Raw genomic sequence first — 27,663 nt, 5'->3', positions numbered from 1 at the left:
AAGCAGTACTGCAAAGAGGAATGGGTGAAAATTCCCAAAGACAGGTGTGCCGAGCTTGCACTGTAAATAACAGTGCTACTTTGGTCCCCACAGGAACTCTTGCCATTTAAACCGGATTTACTTTTAAACTGAAAAACTCAAAGATGTGTTATTGCACTAAATAACCTTTAGATTGATCATGAGTGTGATACATGAAAAGAGAAACTTAACTTGTCATAAGGAATAAAGAACCGCTACAATAATTTAATTTTTGCTCTTAAAAACAGAAATTTGGAGCTAACCACAAGACACAGTCCCGAAATCAGCTGATATTTGGCAGCTCCATCAAGGGTTGCATGCTGAATGTGCTGTTATAGCCTGGAAATCAAATGTTGTCAGGGCTTTGAGAAAATCACTTTTGTCCTACGATACTTTTCATCCCCGCTCTCCCCTACATTTGCTATATACAATTTTCATTTAATTATCATAAATGTATTACAATCGTTAACTTTTGTGCATGTGTTTTTCAAAGCTATGTAAAAGCTATTTAATGTTTACGCAGTTATTAACAATTTAACAAGCCCATAGACAAGTACATGTATGCGTTTTCACAATATTAAACCATGTTTTTGGCAACAAATATTGACCATACAACTACATTAATTTCTCAAATAGATAAAGATTTAAAAGTGACAACAGTTCATGTTAAACCTTTTCCTCTGCCAGAGATTTTGTATGTATGTGAGTTTGCTTGCTACTTGAGTGAAAATATGACAATAATGTAATTTGTAAACATTTAAAATATTAATGATAATAATAATAATAATAATAATAATAATAATGTGGAGAAAATTGCAAAAACAGCTTTTAATCAAATAAACTAGTTGATCTTAGTAAAGGCCAACATAGAAAACAACAATGTGTGTATATGGACTTTTGACTTAAAACCTTGTGACACCTAGTAAACCAGTTAAACAGACATTTTTCTGATACGCACGTATAGACAACACACACACACACACACACACACACACACACACACACACACACACACACACACACACCTCATATTATTAACTTAAACATGATTCACTAAAGAGACTTTTAATTTTGAGCTTTTTGCCATATTTTATTAAAACATGTAAAGGTTAGCTTATTACATTATAGATCAGACACTGTATGAAGTTGTAAGTCAAAGGCAAAGGCAAAGGTCTGCTCACTTCCTGCTCAAAAACGCTTCTTTTCATTTTCCTCCTTAAAAACAAAGAAACAGCAACATTAGCATTACAGCTTAAAATGCAGAGAATGTAAAATCTCATAAAAGCATTGTAACATAGTTAGGCACATAGTAAAAAAATAAATAACAGTTTAAATTTACAGTAAAATTTCAGCATAGACATCTGGCAGGAAATCATACAAATATGGCGAGTATTTTTTTATATTAAAGGCAAGTTGGTGCATAAATAACTCACACATATAAATATGTTTTTTTTAACATTTTTAATTGCCTACATCTGCTTTTAAACTAAAAACGTACTGATATCCTCTATAATAATACAGGTGGTTTCGACATTATGAAAGTCACAAGGCGAATTTAAGTTAATCATAAGCTGCATGACCATAAATAGAGCTAGTACTCGTATATAGACAATACACAGAAACAAACACACTGTGAGTTTTCATGTTTTATGGGGACTTTTTATGCATATAATTATTTTTGTACTGCTCAAACTTAAACTGTAAACCTAACTTCTATCCATTTAGGGATATTTCATTTGCACAACATAGGGTTAACCAACATAACTGTCATTTAAATTTTAATTTAAAGGGATTGTTCACACAAAAAGGACAAATCTGACATTATCTGTGATTTTTTTTCTTCTGTTGAATGCAAAAAAAAGACATTCAAGAATGTTGGAAACCTGTAACCATTGACTTCCATTGTATAATTTTCCCTACCGTGGATGTCAGTGGTTACAGGTTTCCAGCATTCTTTGAAATATCTTCTTTTGTATTCAACAAAATAAACTTATAAAGGTTTGGAACCACCTGAGGATGAGCAAATAATGAGGGCATTTGATTATTTAGGTGAATTATACCTAGGGATGCACAATTAAATTAATGCAACTGACTATTTTTGTTTACTTTATTTACCAAATCATAAAAATGGTATTCAGATTTGATCCGAGAGCCACAAAATATTTTGTCAGTAGTGAATTATATTTAATTCTGATTATGAATATATCCACATTTTAAAACAGAGAGTGAAATATCAAAACTGTAAATTAATTAATTAATCAATAATAAAAATATATAGCTAGTGTTTTAGTAAACCTCTTGAGATGAGATTCCCCAGATGGCTTCATATTGGAATTTCTTTGAACCACAATTGAAGGGATAGATTACCCAATAATGAAAATTTACTCTCTATTTATTTATGCTTCCACAATTGGCTCTGATTGACTTCCATACTAGGAAAAACAAATACTATAGTCAAAATATATTCTTTAGTGTTCAACAACAACAACAAAAGTCAAACAGGTTTGAAACAAGTAAAGGCTGAGTTTTTAATGACAGAATTTTAATTTTTTTGGTGAACTATCCCTTTAAACGATTAGTTGCCGGCAGCTAGCTCTCTGCAACTCTCACATGGTCGCCCACTGAAGCTAAGCAGGGCTGCGTGCGCTCAGTACCTGGATGGGAGACCATATGGGAAAGCTAGGTTGCTGCCGTAAGTGAGTTAGTGAGGCCAGCAGGGGGCGCCCAACCTGCGCTCTGTGTGGGTCCTAATGCCCCAGTATAGTGACGGGGACTCTATACTGCTCAGTGAGCGCCGTCTTTCGGATGAGACGTTAAACCGAGGTCCCGACTCTCTGTGGTCGTTAAAAATCCTAGGATGTCCTTCGAAAAAGAGTAGGCGGTTAACCCAGGCATCCTGGCCAAATCTGCCCACTGGCCTCTGTCCATCATGGCCTCCTAACCCTCCCAATATCATGATTGGCATATAATCACTCTGTCTCCTCTCCACCAATCAGCTGGTGTGTGGTGTGAGGTCTGGCGCAAAATGGCTGCCGTCGCGTCATCCAGGTGGATGCTGCACACTGGTGGTGGATGAGGAGATTCCCCCCCATTGTGTTAAGCGCTTTGAGTGCCCAGAAAAGCGCTATATAAATGTAACGAATTATTATTATTATTATTATTAGTTCACCCAAATATAAAAATTACTTTAATTCATATTCCTGTCATTCTAATTCAAAATGATTTCTTAAAGGCACAGTATGTAATTTTCTCCACTAGAGGGCGTGTATTCACAACAAACAAAGGCATAGTTTGATGACAGCGTGACAGTGTGGAATCATGGGAGTTGTAGTCTTCATTACACTCACAGAACTCAGCAGAAATCATATTAATGGATGAGCTAAAGTATTCAACACTTATTATCATGGTAGTATGAAGCTGAGTAAAGGCTGATTTATACTTTTGCGTCAAGCGCACCTGTATGGTCCAGCTCTGTGATTGGTCGGCTTGTTAGCTGTGACGAGCGTGGGCGGTGCTGAGAGCCACGAGCCTGATGGAGCGATTGTTTACAAGTGTCGAGACCCATGAAGGAGATCTAGAAGGAAACTTTTGTATTGTGTTTACTTTATGACTAAAGTTGTTGCACGTCCGCCAGTTCCCGCCTCTGAATCAGTGAGTTTTAGCTACTTATACATTAAGGTAGCGTTCGGAAAGAACAAAACCCCCATGAAGAAACTCGACACAGAGGAACATAAACACTGCCAGCTAGTGTTTCAGAAGTGGTACTGCAGAGCAACACAAACAGCGCGCAGGAGAATAAATGCATGACTACGAGCAAGGCATGCGCCATGGGTCACAACATTCACTCGATGCAAAAGTATAAATCAGCCTTTCTGTAAAAGCAGACTGGATATTAAGGGTGTGTGATGTCATTAGCATAAACACACAGCACATCCTCCATCTTACTAGTTAAAATTGCTTATTTCTCAGAATTTGAACATTCGTTGAAACATTTGGGATAACAAAAGCATATAACTCAGCAAAATATATAACACTGTTCTAGCGCTTTTGTGTATTTTAATGAAAAAAATCATCCATACTGCACCTTTAAATCCTTAAGTAAGCATTCAGGTTCCCCAAACAAACATTAGGCCTCATCCTGCAGTAAACCACTTGCGTAATCCAGGAACGGGCCTAATCCATGCCCAGAAAAGCCACCAGAAAGGTCTCAGGCAGCTCTGTGTTTTTACCTTCACAATTGTCCCCAGCTCAGCCAACACTTGCTCGTAGCGGCTCTCCATGCTTTTTAGGGCTTCTGGATGCACGTGCTGCTTCTGTATGCCAGGACTGCCAGCGTCTGACACCATCTTTAAAAACCTCTTCTCCTGAAAGATCAACAGACATTTAATCAAATTCTGAGTGTGCAACAGGTGAGTGGGGTTGACAAACCACCTGTAGAAAACTCACTCTTTCATCTCTACATGGACCAGACACTTTTTACAAGCACTACATGTCTCTAGATAAGCACTGTGCATTTCTGAGTGTGCCTCACACACGTAACTGAGCTTGAAACACCACCTGTAGAAACTCTTCTCTCGATATGCACCTGACACTTTTCTTAAACTCCATTTTACAAGGACTCAGTAAGGCAAATGATACTTACATGTTAATGAACCAAAAATTAAGTTGCACTAATTACTTTTTCAACCTATTTTGCACTAAATATTGCACAATATTGTTTCGGTTTAGGATAGTCTATTTTAGGTGTAAAGTTAACTATTTATAGTGTTTGCATAGTAAGTTTACCACTCCAGCACGTTAGTACAGTAGCATAGTAGAATAAAAAGAGATCAGTATATGGAAATGGGCATACCATGAGCCTCAGACACCATTGTTTACTCTTTATGTAAATTCCACGAGTGTAATGTCCTGGTGGACAATGGGAGGACAAAACAAACTGTCACAAGACTCAGGGGCCATGCCCTCTGCATTTGCATTTATGCCTACTTTAGGTCATTCATCCGGACCTGACGTCATCAAGAGAACACAGACTCATATGTGTCTCTAAGATCATTAATATGCACGCCTCATGCTGCTTTTGATAAGCAACAATATTTTCTAGTAAGAAAACAAAGATAGTTTCCCTCCATTAGTTATTTTAAAGCTTATATTTAACTTGCTAAGTATGTGGGACTTTTATTTTGAAAATGCAACCGCATTACAGAGCAATGACTGACCAAACCTGTTTCAAACCTCCCTTAGGACACAAAATGCAAGATTTACAGGTTTTACATTTATTCAGCTCCACTCTTAAGAGGCATAGGGTATGTTTACTGTATTATTTCTTTATTTATTGTTTATTGTGAAAACACAAGTAACGTTAGACTGCCGAATCGTGTCGAATCACACAGCTCAACTGTCATCTGTTCATGCAGATATTATGAATACCTGGTTGTGTTTTTTTTTACATTATTGCATAAAAATACAACGCAATCCATCTCTATCTGTCTCTATTGTCAAGTTTAATTATGATTTAGCCTTTATCCACATCTCGTGAGCAAAACAGGTTAACTACGGAGGACAAAACAAAACGTGACGAGACTCACGGGCCCCTCAGCATTTGCATGAACGACTACTTTAGGTCAGTTATCCGGACCTGACGTCATCAAGAGAACACAGACTCATATGTAGCTCTGAGATCATTAATATGCACGCCTAAGGCTGCATTTGATAAGCTACAACGTTTTCTAGTGAGAAAACAACGATAGTTTTCCTTCATTAGTTTTTTATAGCTTATATTTAACTTGCAAGGTATGTGGGTCTCCACTTCAAAGTGGCATAAGGTAAGTTTTACTGTATTTATTCTTAATTTATCGTGTTTATTGTGAAATTTGATGCGTATGTCTCAACAAACACGTGTAACGTTAGACTGCTGAATTGCGTTAAATTACTCTGCTCAACTATCATCTGTTCATGCAGTTGATGTTAAGTCCTGGCTGTGTTTTCTTTGACATTATTGCATAAAAATACAACGCAATCCATCTCTATTTGTCCAGTTTAATTACGATTTAGCCTTTATCCACATTTCGTGAGCAAAATAAGTTGACGATACTCTGATTGGTTATATTTGTCCGTGTTCAGCATACATCATGCAGTGTGTGCAAGAGAGAGAGAGAGAGAGAGAGAGAGAGCTGCACATTAGCTCATTAATATTTACGACACAATCCATAAATGCATGTGGATTAACATCTATGCTAATGCTGGAACATAATTTTGTTGGAAAATGTAATCCATACCTATTCCCTACCCCTAAACTCAACCATTACTGTAAATTACTCCCGAAATCAAGGGGGAAACATATCCCTTAATTCTGATTGGCTGATTGGAATGTTGTTCCAGGATCAAGACAGATGTTAATCCAGGAACATGTCCTACTTGATGAAATTAGGTTTGCGATCCATATATGGTCAATTATGGACTTTCTGATTCTAGGGGTATTTTATGGAGTAATAAATGAACTCATAAAACCGTTTCTGGAGATTTTTTTGAACTTACAGAAGCCCTAAATCTACTATCTAGATATCAAAGAACAATTTAACTTATTAAACCAATGCACATACCCGTCAACCCTCCCGTTTTTCCCGGGATTCTCTCGTATTTTACTGTTCTATCCCGCTATCATCCAGTAAAGGTATTTTCCCGTATTTCTCCCATATTTTCAGTCTATCTCTGAACAGCCGAGCCTTCCTATACGCAACCGATACCGCCGAACCACCAGGGGTCGCCCTTGCTCTTAAACGTGAGTCTTCTGTGCTTTCGCTTTGCTTAGGAATGAAAACACTTATAAATAAATATTAAAAACGGCGCGATTCCAATTCCTTTTGATTACAGTTGCCGTCGCCCATCCTATACAATCCTCAAAATAGTCATATAATGGTGCATGACTGTCAGCTGACGTGCTCCATAGTGATAAACAGACGCTGTTTCCCAAACGGATTCTGTACACGCGATTTGAAGCGGAGAGAAAGTCTGGCTGTTGGGTGCGTGTTAAACAGACATATACACACATAATAAATAATAATAACACATAAAGATGTCGATCTTGGTATTTTTTTTTCCAAACACAACTAATTTCGTCTTAAATGAGCCTAAAAAGTTAGGAAAGCAGTCGAATGCTTTTCATTATACCGTTAGATGTGTGCAGTTTTGAAGTGACACCTGTTATTTAATGTAGTAAAAAAAATCTCAATAAATGATAGATTCGTTCATTGCTCTTTAATCAGAATGTGTAAGTTATACAGTGAAGAAAGGCTAATGAGACTGATAGGTTGATTTTATTTCATTATAACAGCTATTAATTTTAATAAGCGGAACTGTCTGCTAATGTTTTTGCTGCTAATGTATATTTTTATTTTGTTAATAATAATTTTAAAACATATTACTGACCATTTAACTGTTTATTTACAATGAAACAGCTCGAAATGAACATATTTAGTAATTTGGGCATTTTTTTAAGGGGAATGGGGTGGAGGGGTAGGGGGGGTCCCTTATTATGGTGGGCATATCCCTTATTTTCACATCCCAATGTTGACAGGTATGCCAATGCAGTATATGGCACCTTTAAAATCGCTTTTATGTCCAGTGTTCTGTTTACATTTCTGGTTGTTTATATATGTTGCCCTGTGAGTCACGACATTTCGTCCTCAGTTAAGTTGATTTTTATTGTTATTCCGCTACATCTAATTCATCAGACACTATCAGTCTGTAAAGTAGGCAGAATATGAATAGAGAGTTGTCTCAAAATGTAGTACATGCTAAATGATTAAAACTTTAAAATAATGACTAAAACTGACCTGCACTTTTAAAAGGAAGGTGAACGCCAAGCCAGCTTTGCCTGCTCTCGCTGTCCTGCCCACCCTGCAAACAAAAACAGCTGTAAAGATGCACTGAGGGATAGAAAAAGCCTAATATTCAGAAAAAGTCTGTTCTGGGGGTTTGTTTTGTGATGTGTTGACCTGCCTGTGGATGTATGTGCGGATGTACTGAGGAGCATCATAATTAATGACACATTTTACACCGTTGATATCAATCCCTCTGGCGGCAGCATCTGTGCTTATCAACCTGATGTGAGAAAAAAACAACTAATTAATAACAATATTAATATTAAAGCCTGTGGGAAATTAAAAATGTACAATGTTTATTTTGCTAGCGATCATTGTTATTATTTGATCATTGTCCAATTAATCTGTGCAAGTAAATCCACTGAAAAAATGGTTTGTTTTGGTAATCTTCAATCAAAGTCTGACCATTTGGTTCGGCGAACCACACCCCTCTTACCGTTAGTTTGCTATGAGGAAATGATGCGCAAAAAGATCGCCCCGCTTCCTACTCAATATTCGGTTTTACTTGTAAGTACATCAACATACTGAAATAAAAGTCTCAGCAACCTCTGGTTCACACGGACATTAATATACCCTAGGTCAGGGATGGGCAAACTCAGTCCTGGAGGGCCGGTGACCTGCACAGTTTAGCTCTAACACTAATCAGATAACCACAGATACAGGGACACTGGAGCATTTTAAAGCCGCGAAGATCAGCTGGTTTGTTTACAAGCTGACATACGAGCGATCTGCTGATGAATCGACTGAACTTCACGACTTTAAAATGCTCCAGTATCCCTGTATCTGAAGTTAACCTCAGTAAACAGTGGTCACGATCAGTGAACTGATGACCTTCACGGCCAATCACAGTCATTTCTGTTGAGCTTAAATGTTCAATGTTAAAATTTTTGTACCGATTGGTATCGAATTCCAGTATCATGACAACATTAATATACCCACACACAAACGTATATATGATTTACAAGTACTCTTGATAGGCGTGATTTAATTTATACTCTGAAAAATGCTTATTATATGGTCCTAACCCACCCCTACTCCTAGACCAAACCTTGACAGAAAACCTGTGGCAAATTTCGAATGTCAAAATACCCCATTAAGTATGGTATTAAAGTGCACCATAGGAATGTCCCTGTAAACCACTTTAATAGAGTACAACAAGGTCATACCGATGTCATTAGACAATTTAGTCCCTGTAAAATACATAAATCAGTACACACACACACACACACAGATGCTGAAGGTATACATACAGTGGGATCTTCCCTTTCTCAAAGTCCTTCAGTGTCTTCTGACGTTCGCCTGGACTCAGTTTAGAGGAAAACTCTGCCACCTCCACACCACCAAACAACTTAACCAGCAAATACAGTCTGAAACAGGGGGGAAAGGGTTTCTCTGTTTAGTCTCTTTGTCCATATTTATACATTTTAGTCAAATAATCACATAATAAAATAAAAAGTATTTACTTCTTGGGTGTAAATGTCATTGTCTTTACTATTTTGCACTCAACTCTGTAGTTTTGCTAGATAAGGATGACTTTTGCATCATAATATACATTTTTTGTAGCTTAGAAAAGTCTTCCACTTACTATCTTTCACTAAGATTATTGTAATTAATACTTGTATATACTAATAGAATGATATTAATACTTTATATTTAAGTTTAGATTTAATATTTAACAGAGCAGGGATCTTTCAAAACAATAATTTTTTTTAAATAAGCTTTTACTTTTTTAAAATGTTTTTTTAAGGTCAATATTATTAACCCCATTAAGAAATGAATGTTTTTGATTGGCTACAAAACAAACCACAATTGTCTAATGACTTGCCTAAATAACCTAACGTACTTGACTTAATTAAGCCTACAAATTGCACTTTAGGCTGAATACTAGTATCTTGCTAAATAACTAGTAAAATATTATGTACTGTCATCATGGCAAAGATAAAAATAGTGTTGAAAAAAATCTCTCAAATATTTGAAAAAACTAAAATTTTGCCTTCAGTTGTATAAAGTTGGGAAAAAAAACTAAAACAAGAATAGTTATCTATATATTATACTAAAGCAATTATTTTAGGTTAAATGTAATTTAAGATGTAAAAGTAAATTATGTAAACAAATTTCTAAATGTAAATACAAAAAAATAACTGTCTTTTCAAAATGAAACATGGTGTTCAGTATATTTTAATTAATTGCTGCAGTGTTTATTTTTTAATTTCATTGACAGCCTGCAGCTCTTTGTATAAACCAAGCAGCAACCCCAGTCTCTGCAATTCATCGACTGGCCACTGGGGGATGACTCCAAAACAGAGCAAATTTCCATGGACTCCAATGCTAAAATAAAACTTTACAGCAGAAAAAAAAGGTGATTGCAGCCTGGTACAAAAATATTTTAGTGTATATAGTTAATATTATCCTTTATGACAGGGTTGCTTAACCCTGTTCCTAGAGATCAACCTTCATAAAGAGTTCAGCTCAAACCCTGATCAAACACACCTGAATCAATTAATTAGGACCCGAACAGCACTCGATAATTACAGGCAGGTGTGTTTAATATGGGTTGCAACTGAAATCTGCAGGAAGGTCGATCTCCAGGAACAGGGTTGGTCACCCCTGCTTTATGACAACTGTGAGAGAGGTTAATTTGCATTTATATTAAACCTTAAAATTCTGCATAATTGTCAGTGGAAATAGCATAGTGTTTAAGTGTTCCGACATATAGAACCATGGTGCTCATGGCGACCCGAGTTTGATTTCCGGCTTGAGGTCCTTTGCCGACCCCTCCCCTCTCTCTGCTCTCAATACTATCCTGTCTGTTACCTCCACTGTCCTTTCCAATTAAAGGTGATAACCCTTTGGTCAATAATTATTATTAAAATAATTATTAAAAAATTCTGCATAATTAAGGGCGTGGCCACTTGAGTGACAGACATCTGCTGCTCATTGTCACATCATACATATGCTAAAATTGGCATATATATAGTTCTTTCAATTATAATTACCACATGGAGGTTGTCAGATTGACGACACAAACATGATCGAGCGTGTCTGATGATCAAGCCTTAAAATGTAAGCAGCTCAGCTAACGTTTATGTTTTATATTATTTATATTATTTGCTAATTAAAAACCACCTCAAGAGGATTTCTATTACTCTGAATTTGTGTTTCATTTCAGAGGCTGCTACTGTCCTGTAGAAGTCGCATTTTTGGTTGCATCCGCATATACTGAAGCAGCCCTCAAGACTGAAAGTAAATATATGTTTCCCTTCAAGGCTACAATATAATTGGGTAAACTGGCAGTGGGCTGGTTATAGAGACCAAAACGAGGACAGGCATTCCGACACGAACTACACATTTTCAAAGGACTTCAGCATTGTTTTTCAGATCAACAAACAAGTATGTTCACTTAGTGTTTTTTAAATATCTACAAACATATTAAGGTATTTTTATGTTTTAGAAGATTCAAGAACTTACATACAGCACCTTTAAAATCATTACCTGTGTGCTCCTTCTCTGGAGTTGGTGAAGCACAGAGCAGGACTGAACTTGAGCCGCAGCAGGAAGTGAAGGATGATGAGCGGCTTCTTGCTGAAGGTGCAGGGGACGTAATACTCCTGCAGAAGACATTTCCACATGTTAATCAGGATCTCTGCTAATAAAACCTGTAGCAGCGTCCATGATATGTTCAGGAAACTCACCGACAGGCCCTGAGGGAAGTGAAAAGTGTCCTGGCTTTGTGCTGGGTTGTCTGTAAGGGAGTGTGTGGAGCTGAAGAGTCGCGGCTGATGCAGATCCAGCAGCTGCAGCTTCTCCGGGTTTTGGGTGAGGGTTGCGGAAAACAGCAGCTTCTGCAGAGGAATCTGAGGCGGAGACAGACTGACATGCAGACAGACAATGCCGGTCAGAAATTTGGAATAATTCAGAAAGAGTCCGACGTGCACAGCTCTTATATGGATAGATGTGCTCAAAGCACGCAGTAGTGCATGTCAGGGTGTGTGTGTGTGATCGCGTGATGTGCGTTTTCAGCGGTGTAATGCAGACACAGGCTGCGTCCGAAACCACATACTTCCATACTATATAGGACGCTAAAATCAGTATGCAAGCCGAGTAGTATGTCCGAATTCATAGAATTGGAAAATCAGTATGCGAGAAGTACCCGGATGACTTACTACTTCCGGCAAGATTCTGAAGTGCGCATTGCATGCATGCTGCGCTATCCCATGATGCCCCGTGAGCGAATTCATGAATGTATCAATTGATTCAATTGAATCAATTGAATTCATGAATCAATTGTAAAGCGACGCAATTGACGCAGGTAGGTCACATGACAATGGCAAAATGGCAGATGTAGTACGCTCGAATTCCATTCATACTTTTCACATTGATACTGTATAGAACGTACTTTTCTAACGACCGAGTAGTACGTTTAAATTCAAATGCAGTACCTACTGAGTAGTAGGCAGTTTCGGACGCAGCCACAGAGTTGTTCAGAAACGCTGGGTGAAACGCTGGTGTGGACACGGATCATTTTCATTCTAAAACGCCGTTTTAATGCTAAAATGTATTCGTTTTAAGACCTAAGTTTGAGGTCTACCTTGATGCGATATCATGAATGTGATGTAATAATAATGACAATAATGGACCCAAAATTTAGGAATAGGAAAACAATATGTTAGGATAAGCACTTGAAGATCATATAACTTAATGCCACAATAAATAAACAGTAGTCATGACAAATGTCCACTACAAACAGAACCTTGCAATGGTTTCCCCGCCTCCGAGCTCCTCTGATTAGTCCACTGGACCAGACAGTGATGAACTGCGCTGCTTGTGAAAATTACAGACCTTTCAACTTGAAACGGTGCTTCAAAAGATGCGAGACATGAGTGTAACAGTCACCCATGTTCGTGAAGCTTTACTGTGTATTTTAACAAATAAATGAGTGTAAGAATCATTGATGAAACTAAAAGTTACAAAAATATTACTTAAAATTGACTCAAGTGTATTGTTAAGTTTAAAGGTCCCGTGACGTGCTTTGAAATGTGCATTTTTATACGATGTTTGACGTAATCTCAACCGAAACACGAAGAGAGGGTGAGACATTGTGTAGCTCCTCCCCTTTAAAAAAAAACAGCCAGTAGCGTTTTGTTTGATCACAGCTCTTGTTGAGCTCAAGTGCATCAAATGAAAAGCGTCTGAAGGGGGCATGGCATGTCAGATACTCAAGAGCGCTTGATTAGTCAGAAAATGTGATGAGAAACTGAAGTATGAGGTGACCTGAATGAAACAGTTGATCCATTTAAATAACGGTGAAAAACTTTAAGCTTTACATGTTTAGATGAGGAGATTCCCCCCTATTTGTAAAGCGCTTTGAGTGCACTGAAAATGTAAATATAAATGTAAGGAATTATTATTATTATTATTATTATTATATCAGTTCTATTTCTTATAAACATAATTTGGTCACTGTTTTGGTGCACACTGGCTTATAGATATCCTAATAACTAACAATACTGATACTAATATCTAAGGAAACTTTATTATAATTTGACATTGATTTCTTTATTGTTAAGGTGCGCGGACGTCTTCAAACCGAAAGTCGATGTGTTGGGTTATTTACAATCCTAGTTGTAAATAACAGATAAAGATGGCATCCTACCTTGCCGCTGTGATTGGTCCAGGCACTGTCCTCCTGAAGACAGACGTGTGTGTCTCTCCTGGGGTACTGTACACTGCTTTAGTCACCTGGCTGAGCCAGGACTGATGCATGCTGTCAATCATCCTGTCTGCCTCGTCAATAATCTACAACACACACACAGTATAAGCTCACACACTCTATACAGAAAACACAAGGATAGCATGAGAGAGAACACTTGCTTGACACTCTTCACAGTCTCTTTAAGGTTAATTTAATACTTAACTGATGACAAAATGATTAGCCCTCGTGTGAAACTTGAATTCTTTTTTAAATAAGTGATGTTTAACAAGCAAGACGATTTTTGCACAGCATTTCCTATTATATTTTTATTTATTTTAGTTTGATTAGAAAATAAATTAATTTAAATGTAAAAATTAAGATCAAAAAGCTAAGATCAACATTAGTAGCCCCTTAGGATTGTCTACCGCAGTGGTTCTCAAAGTGGGGGTCGGGACCCACGGAGGGGTTGCAGGGCAATAAGGGGGGGGGGGGGGGGGGGGTCGCCTGGTGATTTCCAAAAATCTATTTATTTTTATTAAACCATAAGAATGACCATATTTCAAAAAGTTGTTTATAGTTACTATATACTAAATAGTCACTATAGTAGTTTATAGTTACTAGTACTAATGGATTGCAACCCCTGGGGTAACTACATTATATTAAAGACACAGCAAGAGCGTCAGATGCAGCAGATTGATTTTATAACACCAGGTTAAACTTTCTGGCCCATTTACAGCACTGACATACATTTTAAAAATTAAATGAAGAATAGACTTGTGTCTATTGGTGTGTGTGCGCCATTGCATGCAAGGTTTCTGTATTCATAACCACCTCAGAGGATATTGAGGGTCGCGAGTCACTGGCATTGTTATTTTGGGGGTCGCGGGCTGAAAAGTTTGGGAACCCCTGGTCTACAGAACAAACCACAGTTGTCCAATGGCTTAATTTAACTAACTTGCAGAATTAACCTAGTTAAACCTTTAAATCTGATTGTTTTTTGTTATTGAAATCCTGGAGGGAATGTAATGCTGTATATCTGTTCACTATACTAATGGCAAGTCTTTATAGATTGAGATTCCCACTGATGCTCACCAGGAAGCGTAGATGTTGTAGACTGAAGCTGCTGTTTTTGTTGATGTGATCCACCAGTCGACCCGGTGTGGCCACCACAATATCAGCCAAACTGTGGCTAACACCTCCCCTACACACACACACACACACACACACACACACACACACACACACACACACACAGTTTCAACTCTAGGACTTGATAGAAGCTGAACTTTTATCATCTTCCAGGTTTGTCAAGCACACTCACCTGATTTCCGAGAGCGCCGTTTGCTCTGCCGCGAACGATTTCTGGCCGGTGATCATGACCACCTTCAGACTGCTGCCCTCAGTGTATGCGCTGAACACCTTCGACACCTGTGTCATGGAAATCAAGCATGAACAATCAATATGTACGCATAAGAAGATTGTTAGTCGTGTAATGTTTATTGGTTAACAATCACTACCTGTTGTGCTAACTCTTTGGTAGGCAGGACGGCGAGTGCACGGACCTGACGCACCACACGCTTGGACAATGCCTGCATTAATAAACACATACACACACACACACACACAAACACAATATATTAATCTATACAACAAATAGTTTTTATCTGTTTACTAAAAAATGTTGGCCTTTTACCACTTTTTGTTTTTAATCTGTGTGATATAGAAAAAGAAATAAACAGGGGTTGGACAATAAAACTGGTTTTAACGTCTGGTTTTACGCCACAATAATTAATTAGTATGTCATAGGGCCCCTTTTTGTGGCCCATAGAGCATCAGTTGTTCTTGGGAATGACAGATACAAGTCCTGCACAGTGGAAAGAGGGGTTCTGAGCCATTCCTCCTGCAGAATAGTGGCCAGGTCGCTACGTGATGCTAGTGAAGGAAAACGTTCCCTGACTCGCTCCTCCAAAACACCCCAAAGTGGCTCAATAATGTTTGGCTCAGGGGACTTTGCAGGCCATGGGAGATGTTAAACTTCACTTTCATGTCCCTCAAACCACTCTGTCACCAGTCTTGCTGTGTGTATTGGTGCATTTTGCATTCAAATACACAGCACTGCCTTCAGGATACAATGTTTGACCCATTGGATGCACATGGTCCTCCAGAACAGTTCGGGTATCCCTTGGCTGTGACGCACCCATCTAGCACAATGCTGAAATTACCCAGGACACCATGGCTCCGAGATGCACACCAACAATTTGTCATGATTTATTTGCATGATTTACAGCACTTATTTGATCAAAATAAATATATAGTTTAACCCAATAAAGTATTATCACATGACGATCGATCTTTGCCATAAAAAGAGGAATAAATGACAAATTTAAGTAGATTCGGGTAGAATAAAATGTACTATATCATATAATAACCCATTTACTGTGAATTTTTGATTGAATAAAGCCTGCTCGGCGAAACTACTCAACAGCTCTCAACTCCAGTCAACTAGTCTGAAACCTCCTCATGCATTCCTGAGTGTGTCCTATAGAGGTAAGTGGGCTTAACAAACCACCTGTGGAAGGACACCCTCTCGTCTCTCTGACTCTTGCACCAGGTTGCACATATAGACACTTTCCTAATCACTCCATGTCTTTTGGAAAAACATTGTGTATTTCAAATTGTGGCTTATTCAGGCGAGTGGGCTTGACAAATCACCTGTAAAAACACTTTTCTCTTACGCACCTGAAACTTTATCTAATCTCCATCTTACAAGGACTCAATAATAAAAGCAATGTTTACTATATATGTACCAAACTTATTTTGCACTGCTTGCTTCAACCTAAATACTTCTTTTGCACAATATTAAACCTTAAACACCTCTTTTGCACAATAATCTGCACAACATTGATCACTCTCATGTAAAAGTACTTGTACAGCGTGTCTTATGTGTAAAGTTTAGGTATTTTATTTTACAGTGTATGTTAGTTATGCATAAGTTTTTTATAATATCTCTTAAGTCCTGTGTTGTGTTTGTATTTAGGATTAATCTATGTAGCACTGCTGTCCTGTGAGATACGACATTTCGTTCCTCTGTATGTCCACACTTGTAGGGGACTGACAGTAAAGCTCGACTTGACTTGACTTAAAAATATCCAGCTTTGGTGAACACAAAAAACATTTACAAATTTTATTTATTTTTAAATCTTTGACGAAATAAACTCCTATATTTGTAAACATTAAGATGAGTGTTAATAACTACATTACTTTGTCAGTGCATACAAGCTACCTGCTAGTTTACAGTTACAAAGACAATGGCTGCATCTGAAACCACATACTTCCATACTATACAGTGCACTAAAATCAGTATGTGAGCCGAGTAGTATGTCCGAATTCATAGAATTAGAAAATCAGTATCAGCAAGAAGTACCCGGATGACTTACTACTGCTAGCAAGATTCTGAAGTGCGCATTTCATGCACACTGTGCTATCCCATGATGCCCTGCAAGAGAATTCATGAATCGGACTGAAGCGACACAACTGACGCAGGTAGGTCACGTGACCATGATAAAATGGCGGGTGTAGTACATCCGAACTCCATTCATACTTTTCATATTCATACTGTATAGAACGTACTTTTCTAATGGCCGAGTAGTACGTTTAAATTCAAATGTAGTACCTACTGAGTAGTAGGCAGTTTTGGACGCAGCCAATATTTCAGACAACATAGGAAATATATTCAAATGCTATTGATTGCTTGCACCTGTACAACAGGAATGACAAAGGCCAGGGTCTTCCCGCTTCCTGTAGGTGCAGAAACACAGACGTCTCTGGGTCTGTAGCCCCCTGGACCCACCAGCAGCCCTGAACCAACGCTCTCCAGAATGGCAGGGATGACCTCAGCTTGAACTAAAAAATACAAACAAACAAAAAAAAAACATTAAAGGGATAGTTCAGCCAAAAATGAATATTTTGTCATCATTTACTCACTCTTTACTTGCTTCAAACCTTTAAGGTAACACTTTAGAATAACTATCTGTTATAAAAAGTTATTGAATCATTAATAAACATTTAGTGAATGGGATATAAATGACTTGTTAAATAATAGTTAATAGTTTGTTAATTATTTACAACTACCCTTTATTACTAGTTAACAGATGATTAATAAACTGTTAGTTAATGGAATATAAATGACGTTAAATAATAGTTTGTTCATTATTTATAACTACCCCTTATTACTAGTTAATAGATCATTTATAAACTGTTAGTTAATAAAATATAAATAACTTGTTAAATAATAGTTTGTTCATTATTCATAATTGTGCCTTACAGATAGATAGCCAATAGATAACTTACAAGCTGTAAGCTAACAACTTATAAATGGCTTGTTAACTGTATTTTAATTATTTAAAACTATACCTAATCAATTATTAATGGATGATGAACAAGCTGTTGGTAAATTACTTACTAAAGACCTGTTAAGTACCAGTTAATAGTCTATATATGTTATTGGGACGGTATTCTAAAGTTGCAACTATTATTTATTTATTGACTGTTAATGAGGAATATTGCAACTAGAATAACGTCCCTATAACATACATAAGCTAATGACTAACACTTAACTAATATATTATCTCTCACTTTACAGATCAGTTGCTCATAGTTTGTTTACTATTTACTTATACCAGTCAAACTTGTGGGATTAGGAAATTATGTTTACCAAATGTCACTATACAGATTTGTGTCCTGACATGTCACATAACATGTCACAGAAACCACACACACACACACACACACACACACACACACACACACACACACACACACACACACACACACACACACACACACACACACACACACACACACACACACACACACACATTTGTTTTTGTGAAAAGTGGGGACATTACATAGGTTTCCATTTATTTTATATGGTCCTAACTGTATATTATATTGCCCTCACCCCACCCCACCCCTAAACCCAACCATCACAGGAGACTGTGTGCAACTTTACTCTGATTAAACTCATTCTGTAGGATTTATAAGCATTTTGAGAAATAAGGACCTCACCAATGTCCTCATATTTTACCTCCTTTTTGTAATATCTGTATCATACCTATGTCATTAAACAGATTTGTGTCCTGATATGTCACAAAAAAACGTACACACACACACACACACACACACACACACACACACACACACACACACTTTAAAGCACGTCAAGGGCCATTTAAAGCATCCCCATGGCACACACTCACAGGAATGGGAACCCTCTTGAATGCCATGCTGTAGAATTATTAATTTATCATTGCCTTTACCTGGAAAGAAGCTCTGTATGCCATTAGTTTGTAATTTCCTCAGCAGTGTGGGACAGATGCCTGGCACCTCACTGATAGGAATGAGGTTACTCTTAATGTCTTTCTGGATGACATCAGGCTGGGACAACCACTGGGGCAACACTCTCTTGACCTGCAAATATTGAGCAAACAGCTCTTTAAATTCACAATGGAGCTTAATTCAAAGCTTGATATCAACATTTTTTTAAAATACTACCTTTTGCACATCCTTCTCTTTGAATCCACCCAGGACCTGATAGTTGCTCTGAAAGCTGCTGGTTAATTCCTCTGCTTTTTCAGCCTTAAATTGCACTGGGCTGCTGGGAGTTGGTCCTGTGATGTCTACAGACTTCTCATTTTCTGATTCATTCTCTTCTAAAAACAAAAATAAATCTGTATGAAAAATTTCACTTTACACAAACATAATAGGGCATAGAAAATGGAAATGATCTCATTTTATAAATCTCCTAGATTAAACAGTTCTGTTTTACCATTTTTAAATGCATTCAGCCAATCTCCAGGTCTGGCAGAAGCACTTTTAGCTTAGCTTAGCATAAACCACTGAATCGCATTAGACCATTAGCATTTCACTTTGAAAAACCACTTAAAAATGACCAAAGAGTTTCAATAATTTTAAATTTAAAAGTTGACTCTTTTGTAATAACATTATGTTCTAAAACTGAATGAGATAAAAATGTGTTACTTTCTAAGCTGGTATGTCTAGGAATTATACTCTCACTCTGGCGTAATTATCAAGGAATCTTAATAGAGGTGATTAATGATTTTACCCTACTAACAAATTTAAATTAGGAGGGTTAAAAAGAGTTGACCTGATTTTAAAACTCTTACTTTTTATAGTATAGTAATAAATGGTAAATTAACACATAATGAAGTGCCTTGGACACTCAAATCAGTCATACCAAGAGAGTTTTACTGAACAAAAATCTTTATTAACAAATCCTAGTCAAGCATCACTGCAGCCCTCCACCAGTCGGGGCTTTAAGACAGAGTGGCCGGATGGAAGGGAAAGCCTGCATGGAAATTGCTAAATAACATATGAAGGACTCCACAACAACCCTGTGACTGTTCTTAAATGGCCCAACCAGAGCCCTGACTTAAACCCAATTGAGAATCTCGGAAAACATGGCTGTCCACCATCCAACCTGACAGAACTGGAGAGGATCTGCAGGGAGGAATGGCAGAGGATCGCCAAATCTAGGTCTGAATACTTAGGACCATGTGATATTTCAGTTATTCTTTTTCAATTAATCTGCAAAAATGTCAACAACTCTGTTTTGCTGTCAATAAGGGGTGATGTGTGTACATTCATGAGGAAAACACACACACAATATTAATAATTTTTTTTGTTGATGTGCAAAAGTCATAAACATGTAATGCACTCATTCATTCATTTTCTATTTGAATTAGTCCCTTTATTAATCCGGGGTCGCCACAGCGGAATGAACCGCCAACTTATCCAGCAGATGTTTTACGCAGCGGATGCTCTTCCAGCTGCAACCCATCACTGTGAAACACCCCTTACACTCTCGTTCAAACAAATTCACTACAGACAATTTAGCTTACCCAATTCACTTATACTGCATGTTTTTGGACTGTGGGGGAAACCGGAGCACCCGGAGGAAACCTACACAAACATGGGAAGAACATGCAAACTCCACACAGAAATGCCAACTGACCCAGCTGAGGCTTGAACTAGCAACCTTCTTGCTGTGAGGCGACAGCGCAACCAACTGCACCACCACGCCGCCCACATGGAATTTATGTGAAGCTGCTTTGACACAATCTACATTGTAAAAGCGCTATACAAATAAAGCTGAATTGAATTGAATTGAATACAGCAGATTATAATATTTCAGCATATGGCTAGTTTAAATAAAAATGTCATATTAGCAGCTAGTTTGTGAATTTCATATTAAGGACAGATACTACTTTATGCGATTTATATATAATCATGCCCTTTCCAAGCAACATGGAATTCACGCCCTAATTAAAAAATAATAATATGACACTAATATGTACCTAACTAGCTCTTTAAAGGGATAAAAGGCTTTAAGGCCACCGAATAATCAAGACTGTCAAGTTTTATTCAAATGAGTGCTGTCAGATGATTAATTATGACTAATCTCCTAAAAAATAAACCTTTTTATTTACATAATAAGTAAATACAAAGTTTTTGTCTGTGTGCTGTGTATATTTATTATACAAAAACACCCAGTCATGTATATACAGTTGATGTCAGAATTATTAGCCCCCTTTGAATTTTTTTTCTTTTTAAAATATTTCCTAAATGATGTTTAACAGAGCAAGGAAATGTTCACAGTATGTCTGAAAATATTTTTTCTTCTGTGGAAAGTCTTATTTGTTTTATTTTAGCTAGAATAAAAGCTGTTTTTTTATTTTTAAAAGCCATTTTAAGGTCAATATTATTAGCCCCTTTAAGCTATATTTTTTAACAGTCTACAGAAAAAAACATTGTTATACAATAACTTGCCTTATTACCCCAACCTGCCTAGTTACCCTAATTAACCTAGTTAAGTCTTTAAATGTCACTTTAAGCTGTATAGAAGTGTCTTGAAAAATCTTTAGTCAAATAATATTTACTGTCATCATGGCAAAGATAAAATATTAATGATGATTTATTAAAACTATTGCGATTAGAAATGTGTTGAAAATATCTGCTCTCCGTTAAATATAAATGGGAAAAAAAATAAACGGGGCTAATAATTAAGGGGGGCTAATAAATCTGACTTCAACTGTACATGTATAGAAAAATGATTATTTATATATAAATTAGTGCCAGGAAGAAATTAATCGCATCCAAAATACTTTTTTTTTTTAAACATAATATATATGTTTACATCTATTTTGTATATAAATACTCATGCAAATAATTCATGCATATAATTGAGAGAATGTTTATTTAAATTTGGATATAAAATATATATGATACAAATTATAGACAAATTTAAATATCTATGTGGCAAAAGTGTAGTTTTTATGTATGTGTTTGCATCAAATATACATCTTAATTATATTTATTAAATACACTCACACATACAGTTGAAGTAAGAATTATTAGCCCCCCTAAATTATTAGACCGCTTGTTTATTTTTTCTCCAATTTCTGTGTAACGGAGAGCAGATTTTTTTCAGCACATTTCTAAACATAATAGTTTTAATAACTTATTTCTAATAACTGATTGATTTTATCTTTGTCATGATGACAGTAAATAATATTTGACTAAATATTTTTCAAGACACTTCTATACAGCTTAAAGTGACATTTAAAGGCTTAATAAGGTTAACTAGGCAGGTTAGGGTATTGTATGATGATGGTTTGTTCTGCAGACTATCGAAAACAAACTAGTCTAAAGAGGCTAATAATTTTGTCTCTAAAATGGTTTATAAAAAATTAAAAACTGTTTTTAATCTAGGCGAAATAAAATAAAATAAGACTTTCTCCAGAAGAAAAAATATTATCAGACATACTGTGAAAAATTCTCTTGCTCTGTTAAACATCATTTGGAAAATATTTTAAAAAGAAGAAAAAAAAACTGAAGGGGGCTAATATTTCTGACTTCAACTGTATATTGTGTCAAAACAAATTTTTATTTTGAATTCAAATTATCTTTGCCCAGCACTTATATAAATATTTAATTGATATAACAATATATCAATATTTTTTTTCGATAGTCTACAGAACAAACCATCATTATACAATAACTTGCCTAATTACCCTAACCTGCCTAGTTCACCTAGTTAAGCCTTTAAATGTCACTTTAAGCTGTATAGAAGTGTCTTGAAAAATATCTAGTCAAATATTATTTACTGTCATGATGGCAACGATAAAATAAATCAGTTATTAGAGATGAGTTATTAAAACTATTATGAATAGAAATATGCTGAAAACAATCTTCTCTCTGTTAAACAGAAATTGGGGAAAAATATAAACAGGGAAGCTAATAATTCAGGAGGTTCAATAATTCTGACTTCAACTGTATACACATGTAAGACTGTGCATTTATATACAGAATAAATACTCAATACATAAACATATTATATTACAAATACAAACTGCATTAATAAAAATCATTAAACAATCGAACATAGTAGCAAGACAGGATTACTGTACCTATTTTCACAATAACATCTTCAGTGGACAATGACTTTTTGCGTTTTTTCTTCTTTTTCACTGAACTGTCAGCCTCTTCAGTAGGATCTGTGTTTTGAACACTTTCACTCTTCTTTATTTTCCCCTTCGTCTCTTGCAGTTTGTGTTTTCTTTTCTTCTGTTCTTTCTCATCCTGCTGCTCTTCTTTTTCTTTAGGTGTGTTTGAGACGCTCTGCTGTCCCCTGGCTTTGACCTGCTTCTGAAGTTTAGCCAGTAAAGCTTTGGAGCGAGACTGCTTTTCACTGTCCTCCTCTTCCTCCTCCCCCAAATACCTGATCACAACATCAATAGACAAAGTATCACATCAGATGAAGGAACACTCCACTTAAAAAACATAAATAAATAGGATATCTAAAACTGAGTTAAACCATTGAGTTTTGCCATCTATTCAGAAGATCTCCGGGTCTTGTAGCTACATTTTTAAATCCATTCAGACAATCTCTGGGTCTGGCGGGAGCGCTTTTAGCTTAGCATAAATCATTGAATCGGATTAGACCATTAGCATCTCACTCAAAATGATCAAAGAGTTTTGATGATTTCCCTTTTCAAAGCTTGACTATTCTAAAGTTACATTTTCAATCCATTTTGATGATCTCCGGGTCTAGCAGGAGCACTTTCAGCTTAGCTTAGCATGAATCATAGAATTAGATTAGACCATTAGCATCTCGCTCAAAATGATCAAAGAGTTTAGATAATTTCTCTATTTAAAAGCTTGACTCTTTTGTAGTTACATTTGCAATACATTCAAAAGTTCTCTGGGTCAGGCGGGAGCACTTTTAGCTAAGCTTAGCATAAATCATTGAATGTGATTAGACCATTAGCATCTCACTCAAAAATGACCAAAGAGTTTTGATAATTTTCCTATTTATAGCTTGACTATTTTGTAGTTACATTTACAATCCATTCAGACCATCTCTGGGTCAGGCATGAGTGCTTTTAGCTTAGCTCAGCATAAATCATTGAATCAAATTAGACCATTAGCATCTTGCTCAAAATGACCAGAGTTTTGGTAATTTTACTTTTCGAAGCGTGACTATTCTGTAGTTACATTTTAAATCCATTCAGATGATCTCCGGGTCTAGCTGAAGCGCTTTTAGCTTAGCATAAATCATTAAATCAGATTTGACCATTAGCATCTCGCTCAAAAGGACCAGACTTTTGATAATTTCCTTATTTAAAACTCTTCTTTACATTTTTTATATATTCAGACAATATCTAGGTGGCAGGGACACCTTTGGCTTAGCTTAGCATAAATCATTGATTGATATTATATTAGACAGCTCCTGAAAATCTTGCAACAATGGAGACATTTGTGAGACTCGATTCAAACTATTTTCATTTATTTGTGTAAATGTCATTGAGCAAAAGTACTTGATTATTATGCCAAACGGAGAGTATAGGTTCTAGCCAAGTTAGCCATGCACAATAATAATAATAATACATGAATTATTAAAGGTGCTATTAATAGAAAAAACTATTTATAAATGTAAGATAAACAAAATCTTACGAGATTAACTTGCACAATTAATTAATTGATGTAAAGTTGGTTTTATTTTCGCACATTCAAACTTTCTCCTTAATAATTTAATTTCACACAAAAAATATTCTGCTAATGTAAAATAAACTACAACAAATTATAGTGCTAATGTTGTTTTCCAGTTATATTTAAATTTAATTTCATACCGAATATTTAAAGTACCATCGTAAACAATATCGGGAGCATGACATATGTTGTCACTGCGAATGTGTTATTATAGGGCTAAAGGTAGTATTTATAATTGCACCGATAAAATAAATTAAGAATACAATAACGTTAAAGAACTTCTTGTCGGCAAAGTAAACAAAGTGCAATATATACCAACATACCTGTTTATCGTAAATAGCGCCATTTTAGGGACTCTTGTCAGCTGCGCTTAATCCTTTAATTCGCTTACTTACAAATTATTATAACTGTTTTACTTATGTACAGGTTTTAAAGATAAAAATATGCACTGTACATTAGCCATGTGGGTTTCGGCGTCGCGAAGCTATGACGTAGCTAACTTTTACACAGATATAACAGGGTAAAGTAAAAGATATCTTTGTTTTACTATTTGCTGGTTACCATATGCTGGTGGTCTAGTCGGCGTTTATAAATGGTCAAGTTTGTCAGTAGTTTTTCTGTTGTAAATCGTCGTTGATTAAATATTTTTCTAATTTCGATGAATGTGTTGTCACGTGGAACACGTACTATTCTCTGCGCTGAGAAGGACTGGCCAATCACATTAGTTTGTGATTACTAAATTCAGTTGTGTGAACGTTTGTTTACGTTTGATGTGTTACATTTAGATTTCATGTATAAAATCGCCTAAAATAAAACAATGGCGGTGAGAGAGAAAAGCTGTTAAAGGAACTGGCTTTTTTAGGAAGAATTATTCATTACAATAATTATATTTACAAGCAAATAACCACCAGATGGCAATGTTTACTCAATTGATCAATTTCAACGAACAGAAAAGAAAATTATTACTTTTATGAAATACTCATACTGGTGTGGAGGGAAAAGGCTTCAGTTGGGAAAATAGTTGAAGGTAAGTACTTTATGTAAGCGTGTGTGTTTGTGTGTCTATTTATATTATGAATCCATGAAATACATCGCTTTGACAAAAGCTTCAATTTGCGAAAAATAGTTGAAAGTACTAACGTTATATGTTAATGTGCGCGCGTGTTCATCTATTTATTTTACCGATGAATCCATGAAATATATTATTACAGTTTGACAAAAGCAGAATAATAAGCATCAAAACAGTAAAAAAAGTTTTTGTTTTTCCGTTAATTGAATGTCCGCTTCAAACCAGCCTAGGTTGGTTGGCTGGTTTTAGTTGGTTGACCAGCCTGGTTATAGAGGGGTTTTGGCTATTCCAGGCCGGTATACAACCATTGTTTTAGCTGGTCAGGCTGGGAGATGACCAGCTAAAACATTTGTTCATTCATTTTCTTTTTGGCTTAGTCCCTTTATTATAAGGGATTGCCAGAGCGGAATGAACCACCAACTTGTTCCACGCAGCGGATGGCCTTCCAGCCGCAACCCATCTCTGGGAAACATCCATACACACTCATTCACACTCATACACTACGGACAATTTAGCTTAACCGATTAACCTGAACGCTTGTCTTTGGACTGTGGGGGAAACCGGAGCACCCCGAGGAAACCCACGCAAACGCAAGGAGAACATGCAAACTCCACACAGAAACGCCAACTGACCCAGCCAAGGCTCGAACCAGCGACCTTCTTGGTGTGAGGCGACAGCACTACCTACTGCACCACTGCGTCGCCCTAATTTATAATGATCAATTATTTTACATGCCTTTTATGTCAGAATACTTGGAATATTTATGCTATGTAATACACTGTAAAAACAATTGTTGGCTGAAATCTTTCAGTTGAATCAAATAAACATTTCTATTCAAAATGACTTGAAACCTGAACTTCTTAAAATAAGTTAAAGTAACAAACATGACAGTCATTTTTAAAACGGTGCATCATTTGTACATAAATATAGCTTATATATATATATATATATATGTATGTATATATATTTAGCATATATGTATATATTTAGCGTTCTGCATAACATATATATATATATAGCATATATATAGCATACCATAGCATATATATAGCATACCATATCGGCTTGTTTTTTTCAATAACTTGAGAAATTGAAAATGTCCAAAATATGGGTAAAATAATATTGTTTTAGCATTCTGCATAACATATATATATATATATATATATATATATATATATATATATATATATATATATATATATATATATATATAAATAGCATATATATATATATATATATATATATATATATATATATATATATATATATATATATATATATATATATATATGTTATGCAGAATGCTAAAACAATATTATTTTACCCATATTTTGGACATTTTCAATTTCTCAAGTTATTGAAAAAAACAAGCCGATACTTATCATGCATTTTACTATAATAAAAATGTATTATAAATCAATACCATGACATCTTTTAAACAGGTTCTATTTATTACATACAGATTCTAAACCTGTGAGTGTTTTGCATAACTCAAGTATTTCAAAAGACAAGTGCTTTGAGATTCATTCACAAGGCCACCAAACAATCATGGCTGCTTCCACATGAAACAAACAACAACAAAAACATGAACAATCCCCGCAGTCTCACACTCATATAAAACGCCTTTCCACAAAAGAGCAACGTGGATACACTCACTTAAAATTCACCTCATATAATAGAAACTCGTATCTTGTGTATTTTTACACCTTTAATGCCTCAGTACACATATACTTATGAGATGAAATGCTGGAGGCAAATGGAGGAAGACAGGTTGCTACCTTTTTTGCAGCAAAAGTAAAGTGTTTCATATTTGGTGTTTGTGTTTTAAGCAGATATTGTATTTAAAGGAATACTAGACTTTTTTGGTGTAAAATAGGCTAATTTTACGGACCTAGTGTTAATGAGTTTAATTCATCTAGTGGATCTCGGGTCTG

At 36.0% G+C, this 27,663-nt stretch overlaps 1 protein-coding gene across 2 annotated transcripts; it reads right to left on the bottom strand.

Moving 5' to 3' along the window:
* Positions 1–1,087: 1,087 nt before the first annotated feature.
* On the bottom strand, positions 1,088–25,353 carry ddx51 (DEAD (Asp-Glu-Ala-Asp) box polypeptide 51). 2 transcript variants are annotated; one of them, XM_073909335.1, is made up of 16 exons: positions 25,222–25,353; positions 23,079–23,389; positions 19,144–19,301; positions 18,909–19,059; positions 17,348–17,493; positions 15,108–15,179; positions 14,912–15,018; positions 14,683–14,791; positions 13,552–13,694; positions 11,591–11,768; positions 11,391–11,506; positions 9,149–9,265; positions 8,017–8,118; positions 7,851–7,914; positions 4,248–4,382; positions 1,088–1,233 (listed from the first exon to the last, which is right to left on the bottom strand). In XM_073909335.1, exons 7-16 carry the CDS (start codon positions 14,965–14,967, stop codon positions 1,207–1,209), a joined length of 1,047 nt encoding a protein of 348 aa, XP_073765436.1. In that variant the 5' UTR covers positions 14,968–15,018; positions 15,108–15,179; positions 17,348–17,493; positions 18,909–19,059; positions 19,144–19,301; positions 23,079–23,389; positions 25,222–25,353; the 3' UTR covers positions 1,088–1,206.
* Between the last annotated feature and the right edge of the window lie 2,310 nt (positions 25,354–27,663).

This window comes from Danio rerio, chromosome 8 (genome assembly GCF_049306965.1).
Source record: "Danio rerio strain Tuebingen ecotype United States chromosome 8, GRCz12tu, whole genome shotgun sequence".
NCBI lineage: Eukaryota > Metazoa > Chordata > Actinopteri > Cypriniformes > Danionidae > Danio > Danio rerio.
The sequence above is the reverse complement of the archived record's forward strand: the minus strand, read 5'-3'. Positions and strand labels throughout refer to the sequence as shown.